The sequence below is a fragment of the Semicossyphus pulcher genome, unplaced genomic scaffold (assembly GCF_022749685.1).
Source record: "Semicossyphus pulcher isolate SPU_LCO1_2020_fin unplaced genomic scaffold, fSemPul1.0.p SCAF_6, whole genome shotgun sequence".
Taxonomy (NCBI): domain Eukaryota; kingdom Metazoa; phylum Chordata; class Actinopteri; order Labriformes; family Labridae; genus Semicossyphus; species Semicossyphus pulcher.
This window is the reverse complement of record NW_027211737.1, coordinates 22,576,732-22,585,536: the sequence shown is the minus strand read 5'-3', so window position 1 is coordinate 22,585,536 and position 8,805 is coordinate 22,576,732. Positions and strand designations below refer to the sequence as shown.

Sequence of the window (8,805 nt, the reverse complement as noted above, 5' to 3'; positions counted from 1 at the left end):
TTTTTTAGCTCCTATATTGAGACTGTAAAACGTTTCATATTTAAGGTTATATTACATTTCAGGACTTTTTAAACAACAAAATAATCCAAACCAGCCTCCACAGTTCAACAGGAGAGCACATGAATGTTTTCATGCTCCTCATATTTATTCATCAGTATTACCAATAGCAGCATGCAGTTTTTTATTTCTTTTTCTTCTGTATTTACAAAATGATGTTTACGACATAACCCTCCCTTATACCAGTGTAACAACAGACAGGACATCTGTTCTTTCTGTAACTTATAAAAGTAAAAGTCTTTTTAGCTTCATTTTTACACAACCAGTTTGTCTGTTGACCCCTCATTTGTTCGATGACCTCTGCTGAACATGCTTAAATGCTCACTGAATAAACATTGTTGTCAAAATGAACTAATCATTAGAGCATGCAGGTCTGCTGAGAAGCGCACGCGCGCGTGTGTGTGTGTGTAATTAGCATGAAGTTAGTCAGACGTGGTGCGGCCCGATGCGCAGGACGGAGAAGGCCCTGCGGTGTTTGCGCAGCAGCAGCCGGATCTTGTCGTCGTCTGAGTCTGGGTCCAGAGGCTTGTTGTACTCCTCGTCCTCCACCTCGTTCTCCGAGGCCTCCCCGCCCTGCCCGGCCAGGCTGGCCTGCGTGGAGCTCGGCTCTGAGGCACTCTTCTTCCTCCACTTGGTGCGTCTATTCTGAAACCACACCTGAACACAACACGGGGAATTTCTAAAGTTAGCCGGAACAACTTGTTAGCAGAACACGTTCTGCAACATGACAAACAAAGCAAACGATAAGTACCTGTTCTTGCAAGATGAAAGTTAACCCGTTCTTTAAAGCTCTCTTAACCTCTTTACTTAGATAAACCTTAAGTATCAAACGCTATATTCCAAAGTTAAGCGCGTGTAAGTTAAAAAACAAATCCAATTCATTTCTATGGTACCTTACAAAATAAGTGGTAAAAAGTAAGTGAGTGAAACGTTGCTCACAATTGCAAATTAAACCATAAAATACAACATAAAATCATGTGATGGTGGAGTGTCAAAATACATAAAACAATTGGGGTAATACATTTTAAAACCACCTTACACAAAAGCATAATTTAATCGTTGTAATGTACATCTAGTTATCTTTACCTTGACCTGTGATTCAGTCATGCCCAGAGAATAAGCCAGTCTGGCTCTCTCAGGCCCGGCCAGGTACTTTGTCTGCTCGAATGTTTTCTCCAGAGCAAATATCTGATGTCCGCTAAATGTAGGTCTGGTGTGTTTCTTCCTGCCTGACATCTCCCCCAGAGGACCACCACCTGAAAATATCAGATGAGAAGACATTATTAAAAAAACAAAAAAACACTGCAGATAGATTAAGACACTCAAATACTTTAGTTTATGCAAATAGGTGGGAGAATAATTGTCTCTGTGTTACCAGGAAAAAAGGTGATCAAACTGTTCTGAACCCTGTAACCCATCATTTTAAATACAGATGGAATATTGTATAAGTTTAATGTAACCATTAACCACAATTGGATAAGCAGCTTCTTTCACATTTTATATAAAAGTGGCATATTAGAATTATTGCCTCATAAACCTCCTCATAGTCTTGTATTCTTTGAGATTATACTGCTCAGAAATGTACACGTATCCTACATTTAAACAATTAAATATTTATAATGCATTTAATATTATCTTACAGATGTTTCCAATACAATAGAAACCAAATTTAACTTTAAGTCTTGACGGTATTTCTGTGTCATTTCTGTTTAGTCTGATAGTGATCAGAGACAGACACATGGAAGTTGTAATGTGTGAGACTCACTGTTGGTGCACTGCTGCCTCCCTCCTCTCCACTCACAGCCGCTCTCCGCCCAGCAGCTCACACTGCGACCCTTCATGGGGCAGTCTGCGCCCGCCTTGGAGAAGCCGCCCAGGTTGGAGTTGTAGTCTCGGTTATAGTACACGGACGTGCTGGTGACGGAGGGGCCGAACCCGCCCATGGTGGAGTATCCGGACAGCAGGGTGGTGGTGCCCGTGGAGCCCATCCCTACCATGGAGCGGCTCAGGATGTCGCTGATGCCGTGTGGCGTCCCTGCCTGCAGCTGGCTGTTCAGGGCCGGGTTGAGCTTGTAGAAAGAGTTGGGCACCGAGTACTGACACACCGGGGCCTTCAGGTCTGAGGGGAACTGGTTCAGGCTGTTGTTGAAGAGGAAAGACCCCTGGATGTTTGGATCCATGGGGAGAAGTGTAACTCTGCGTCCAGGTCTCAGGAACACATCCAATAAGATCCAGGAAGGAAAAGAGCTCTGATGGGCCCACAAGGAGCGCTCACTCGCGGGATGATGTCTGGATTTAGGTTCACACTTCCGCCACTCGATATTTGAACAATTAAAAGCACTAATATAAATTTTAACAAAGTCCCTGGTGTTTCCAAAGTTGCTGCCTCATCAGAAACAGAGCATCATCAGACAGACTCTTCACTCTGGCCCTGCACCTCCTCTCAGCCTCAGTGTAATCTGTGATAATCCCATATCTGAATGCGAGCCCTCCGGACACAGATTTTCCTAAAGAAATGTTCCTCCTGCCGGCTCTCCTCTCAGAAATCATAAATAAGCAGAATGTGGAAATGGAGTGGCACCTTGATAAAGATAGGCCACATTAGAATGCAGCCCGGGATTGGCCTGGGTCTCACCGCTTTAATGCTGCTCTATTGGCTCCTCGCTGAGAGCCGAGCCTTTTATTGGAAGGCAGCAGATTAATAGTGTTTTGAACAGGTGGAGTGGGAACAAGTTGATTTTCTGATGGCCTGCCATGTCTGACCAAGTGTGGTGGAGGGGAGGCAGCTGAGCCCAGAGTGCACAGAGGAGGAGGAGGAGGTTTGCTCTGTTTCCTGCTTTAACACTGTAGAAAGAAAATAAGGTTCAATTGTTTTGTGCACAATATAACTATAACAAAACAATATGCACCAATTCATCATTTGTCAGTAAAAACAGTGTTGCTGCTTTAGTTCATAAATAGACAGTCTGAAATCCTTATTACAGTGTTTCTCCCATTAACAAGCTTTAGAAAAATATACTGAAAACTCGACATTGTTTGCTTCTTTTTTGTTTCACATAAAGCGCCCAACCCTCATAGGTTTGCAAAAAATGTATTTACTGTTGTTAAACATTTCTAAAATGTACATATAAAAATATCTAATATATATCTAATAGCTAATATATCCATCCATCCATCCATTCAGGGGGGCTGGAGCTGATCCCAGCTGTCATTGGGCGAGAGGTGGGGTAACACCCTGGACTGATCACCTGTCAATCACACATAGACACAAATGACACAAAGAGACCTTTCACGCTCACACCTACGTGCAATTCAGAGTCACCAATTAACCTAACAAGCGTCTCTTTGGACTGTGGGAGGAAGCCTGAGTACCCAAGCATGGACGGAGAGAACATGCAAAAGGCCCCCATGTCCGACACTGGGGTATGAACGAGTAACCTTCTAGCTGTGAGGCGACAGCACTAACCACTGCACCAAAATATAACATATAAACATATTAAATCCTACAAAACAGTTTACCTTACTGAAGCAAACTCAAGTTTTATGTGGTCATGCAGACAAAAGATTTCACCGAGCTAACGTTACAATAAAAAATATATTTAATCAAGACAAAATCATCAATGAAAGCTAAATCTGTAACCTCATTTTACCTCATACTGTCATAAGATTCAGTCTTAGTAATTCCGGGAATCATTTCTTGTAATTAGTATGCAGGTTACAACTTGTGATATAATCGATTTTGGCAACAGGCCACACATTTATAGCGTTTGATGTGCAGACTTCAGTTTCATTATATGCTGTTATACTCGTATAACAATTACTGTCCTTATTGTAAAGCTCTCTGTTTCCTGTAAACCTGATGTGAGTTTGAAATTGAGCAACACTTCTGAGATTTGATTTATGTCTCTATAGTTTTGTAATAAAATGATACTTTACAAAAGCTACCATATTAACCATAATATAGGTACATGCATGAATGAAAGAGAGAAACACTTTGTCTACAGTAATAACTCTTGCTTCATACAGGCCGTAACACATGTTCAGACATGCCCATACTTCCAGGATCAAGATCAGTTCCATGGGGCTGATGGTACGTCTGGCAATTCTTTGGAAAAGACATGTGGTTTTTAGTCCCAGAAGCAGCAATCCTAGTAACTTTCCAGAAGTGATGATGTGATTTTGGAATTCCAGACATGGCTGCATCCTGTCACATGATCAAGTGCCAACCAATGAGGACCAAAGGAATGACAGCATGTGTGTGTCCTGCAGGGGGCGACAGGGCGCTTATCCATGATTACCCAGAAGAAACCAGGAAGTTTTTAAGGTATGAGCCTCAACATCATACACTCACCATATGCTCTCTGAATGTCTCATCAGTTAAGCATGTGTGAAGTTCCTTGAAAACCACTGAACTAGTCAGGAAGAGGAGGTGGAAGTGGTGGTATTTTTCCATCCTGTGTTGAATCAGATGACTCTTCCAGTGTTGCTCTAAAAGGAGGTCAAATTGAGTCACATTTCCTAAAGAGGCTGCTGTGCTAGGGTTTGGGTGAAATGGAAATATTAGGGTCAATGTGCAGGTGGTTTGATTGTTCAACATCTTAAAAAAGGAAAAACATACATTAAATTTTTACAGCAAACACAAGTACAGGCAACTGATAGATGAAAGCCAGTTAAAAAGATCGCATACAGGAAGACGCAAAATAAGCATTTGCTTTCTATCATTCTCTCAAATTTACTGGCATTTCTGTGCAATCAGTTCTAATCTATGCTTAGAAATGTGCATGTATGAGTGCCTGATCTTTGTACAGCATAAAACAATGTGACAAGACGATGACATATAATGAAAGTAAAACAACATTTATATGAAACATCAAATGTAGTTAACACCACATGAAAAAAAACAATTAAAGTAGAGTAAAGTAAAGTTTTGAGAAATATAAGCATTTCCTTTCTATCATTGTCTCAAATTTCTGTGCACTCATTTCTATTTCGTGCTCAAAAGAATGTGCATGTATGAGTGCCTGATCTTTGTATGTCAGCATAACACAATATATATTACCATGACATATAATGAAACTAAAACAACTTTTTAAACGTAACATCAAATGTAGTTTAAACCACCTGAAAAACAGTTAAAATAAGGGCAAAGTTTTAGTCAAACTATAATTGCTGTTTCTTTAGTGCACAAAGCACAAAACTGTCTGTGTGACCTTTGTCAGCATAAAACACAAGAAGAAGATATATAAGGGAAGTGATTTTCTCCATGTGAGCATATGTCACTTATCGGTCATGCCTCACGTTGTGTTTCTTGTTTTCCCTGACGCTCTAAAGGTCGCGAAACTCAAGATAAAAGCAGGAAAAATGTTGGCTCCGTGCCGTCCCTGCTCTAAACTTTTAGGTAAATTTCCAAAGTTTGGTTCCTCCCTCAGTCCCGCCCTTTTCACTTTCCATGTGATGCAGGGATTGTTTGTGTTGTCTAAGCACACACGTGCTCTGATTTAAAAGCAGCCAGCGCTTCCTCTTCATGACAGTAGAAACGAGACACAGACGTGAGCAAAGCTTCTTTCAAGACTATCAAAGGAAAACACTGACTGACTCTTCAAGATGATGAAGGAGAGCTTCAACAACAACTCTGGTGAGATGTTTATTCTTGATCTGTCTTATATATATATATATATATATGTACAGATAATTTAATATGTAATTTACAGTATTACTTTTAATGTTTTAAACTCTTCTGAAACATCGTTTTAATTATATTTAGAAAGACACACTGAATTTAAAGTTTCAGTTTTTATGATTTTACTGCATTTTAAACTTATATAAAAAACAATAGTTTACAATTTTACATTTTAGGGACAAATTTCTTTGAATTAAAGATACTTTGGTCTGAAATTAGCTCTTATAGTTCTGTTTTTCAATGTTAATTAGTTCAGCTAGTAAATATGTTTTTTTCCCACACAGGCTTTATTGTAACAGAGTCTGTTGTTAATAATTAGGTGATAATAAAAGCTCAGCAGGCGGGGAAGAAGGCTCGAAACACACACGTGGGGATTTGAGCTGTAAAATAACTGAGATAAGATTTTACAAGAAGCTAAATGTTTTACTGGAAACGCTCAGATTGTAACTGAGGGGTAAAAGGCTTCACACACGAGCAGCATGTAGGTTAATGGTATTGCTACACATGTGTGAGTAACACCTGCGAGATAAATCCTTTAGTCAACACGCCGTCTCGTGGGTTATTGTTAACTGAGACATGTCATTTGGTAAATGAAACAAATGCTTTGATTAGATACAGAACTCACTCTTGATAATAATGTTTGCATGTACAAAGATGTCACATGCGCTGCAAAAGCGAAAGCAAGTCTCTACTTTCGTTATTGCAATTTTTTACCAGGCTTATCTTTATTGCTTTATTGAAAGACAAGATTAAGGGTTACATCCGGTTAAAATAAAAGACACTGGCAATGTGGGCATCATGTGACCTTCAGCATCAAGATTGTTGTTAATGTTTGAAGAAATAACTCGCTTAGAAGTAGTTCCAATGATGGGAGCGATCTCTTTTAGCAGTAAGTAGCAAATTAGGAGCAAACAATTCATGATAAAATGAAAATGATGCATGTTTTTGTTCACTTCTTGTAGTCTTAAGATTCTGCAGCACTACTTATTCTTTTCTACACTGATGTAGGTAAAAAAAACTCCCAGCTTGATGTTGCAGACTTATTCAACTACTGATGAAGAGTATTTCCCTGTATATAAATATGATTTGCATTTCCACATTCATAACTGTGTCTTTGTTCCTTTGCAGACGTGCTGTCAGAGACCTCTCACAGGTGCAACTGGTCCTGCCTCGGCCCTCTGACCTTCCACCATCAGGCCACAGGTAGCAAGATCCGCCTGAGCCAGGGCGGTCACCTCGCAGAGAGGAAGAGGGACACGTTTAAGAATGGCCTGGTGTTCAGCAGTCGCCCAGTGAGGCCCAATGAGAAGATTCGTCTGCGGGTGGAGAAAGAGTTGCACAACTGGCACGGAGGTCTGCGAGTGGGCTTCACCAACGTCCCCCCCTCGTCCATGTCTCTGCCTCTGCCCGCTATGGCCATCCCAGACATCACAAACAGACCCGGGCACTGGGCCACCCCTGTGCAGGAATCCCTCTGCGGGGTGGGTTCAGAGCTGGAGTTCTGGGTTTCCTCTGGAGGCTCCATGTACGTCACAGGATGCGACAAGCACAAGCACAAGCTGAAGACAGGAGTGGATCTCAGCCGGCCGCTGTGGGCCATGATTGACATCTACGGGAACACATACTCCATCTTCCTGCTGGGTGAGTTCACGAGCGCATAAATTCTTTGATTCTTTGTTTGTTGCTGAGCCAATTTTTCTGCACTGTAAAGCGACGAGTAATTCTTGCCCGAGGTTCAAATGATTTATTATCTGTACTTTCTGTTGCAGGCTCAAAGAAAGTGACCTGGTCTTCGACGAAAACATCCTGTCCTGCACCTGAACACCTCACCTCATCTGCTCTTAACAAACACAACAGAACAATTGATATCTTGAGCCTTAATGGAAACAGTGATGGAAGCATCTCTTTGCATGAAGACCTAACAGGTAAGAAAGTATTTCCAGAGCGATCTGTGATCAGTGTTTTGCACATTTTTAACCTACATGGAGGAGGAGGGGGATGTGATCAGTCTGGTAATTGTGATTTCTCTCTTCTCATAGATGAAGGCTGTGTGGTGTGCATGGAAAACAGCGCCAGAGTAACTCTACCTTGTGCCCACCGGTGTGTGTGTATCGACTGCTACGCCAGGATCTCCCAGGAGTTCGGCAACTGCCCGCTGTGCCGGCATCCCATGTGAGCTCCATCAGAGGAGGGGGTTCCCATACATGTGCACCAAGCAGGGGAACAGATTCACCAGAACACAAGCTATACCGAGTGACTGTGACAAGAAAACACTTTAAAAAGCATCTACTGAACATATCCCAGACTGGAAACTTCAGAATGTGTAAATGTTGTAAATATAAAGATAAACTAAGAAGTTAATGTGAATATTTCTCATATCGTGTGAAGAACGTTGGAAACGTAGAAAAATGAGGGAAACTTCACTTTGAATGTGAAGATAAAACAAGTTGAAGAAAATTGAGGTTTATTGCACTGTACATTTAGCCTCTATGATGGTGTAAAGCTCAAATCAATCTGTATTTTTTAAATTATTTTTATTGTTTTTATATTATTTCACTGTACAAATAAATGTCATTATATTTTTTACACTATTCTCTCTTGTGTTTTGTGTACGTGATACAAATCCCAAAGACTTCTGTGAACTCCCAATCCCATAAAGTTTAAATATATCCCCTTACTATATTTTTATATGAGAGTTATTGAATATTATAAGATACATTTGAAAAAACAAGCTGCATTCAGGGTCTAACTTCTGACTTGGTCGGAGGAAGGGGACCTCAGGAGAGTTTTATCAACACGGCAAGAATAAACTGCTCAGAATAGAAGTCTGATTTCTGCAAAAGGTTGCAGAATGAAAGAATGCTTTGTAGTTTTGAAAGTAATATAATAGTGTTAGCAAACAGAAGCAAAAGACCGCTGATAGAAGTGTATGTCCTGGCACCAATCATTTCTCACGTTACAAAAAGCTTAAAGAAGATTTAAATCCTCTGACTCTTGACCTACTTCAGTTACACTAAATGTATATACTTGTTACATTAAATGTATACAATTCACTGTATATATTACTT

General features: G+C 40.6%; 2 protein-coding genes across 2 annotated transcripts; one reads left to right on the top strand and one right to left on the bottom strand.

Moving 5' to 3' along the window:
* Window positions 1-483: 483 nt before the first annotated feature.
* nkx6.3 (NK6 homeobox 3) lies at window positions 484-2,237 on the bottom strand. The gene is made up of 3 exons (XM_069683843.1): window positions 1,823-2,237; window positions 1,144-1,313; window positions 484-714 (listed from the first exon to the last, which is right to left on the bottom strand). Exons 1-3 carry the CDS (start codon window positions 2,235-2,237, stop codon window positions 484-486), a joined length of 816 nt encoding a protein of 271 aa, XP_069539944.1.
* A 3,351-nt stretch (window positions 2,238-5,588) lies between these two features.
* LOC138610594 (E3 ubiquitin-protein ligase NEURL3) lies at window positions 5,589-8,298 on the top strand. The gene is made up of 4 exons (XM_069683382.1): window positions 5,589-5,692; window positions 6,866-7,378; window positions 7,507-7,662; window positions 7,777-8,298. Exons 1-4 carry the CDS (start codon window positions 5,662-5,664, stop codon window positions 7,911-7,913), a joined length of 837 nt encoding a protein of 278 aa, XP_069539483.1. The 5' UTR covers window positions 5,589-5,661; the 3' UTR covers window positions 7,914-8,298.
* The last annotated feature ends 507 nt before the right edge of the window (window positions 8,299-8,805 follow it).

Bases quoted from the DNA above. Each gene is read 5' to 3' on its own strand.
- nkx6.3 (XM_069683843.1), bottom strand. From the start codon at position 2,237: ATGGATCCAAACATCCAGGGGTCTTTCCTCTTCAACAACAGCCTGAAC. The intron at 1,314-1,822 runs GTGAGTCTCACA...TGATATTTTCAG, and splicing joins GAGGCAGCAGTGCACCAACA to GTGGTGGTCCTCTGGGGGAG. The intron at 715-1,143 runs GTAAAGATAACT...TGTTGTGTTCAG, and splicing joins TGACTGAATCACAGGTCAAG to GTGTGGTTTCAGAATAGACG.
- LOC138610594 (XM_069683382.1), top strand. From the start codon at position 5,662: ATGATGAAGGAGAGCTTCAACAACAACTCTG. The intron at 7,379-7,506 runs GTGAGTTCACGA...TTTCTGTTGCAG, and splicing joins ATACTCCATCTTCCTGCTGG to GCTCAAAGAAAGTGACCTGG. The intron at 7,663-7,776 runs GTAAGAAAGTAT...CTCTTCTCATAG, and splicing joins TTTGCATGAAGACCTAACAG to ATGAAGGCTGTGTGGTGTGC.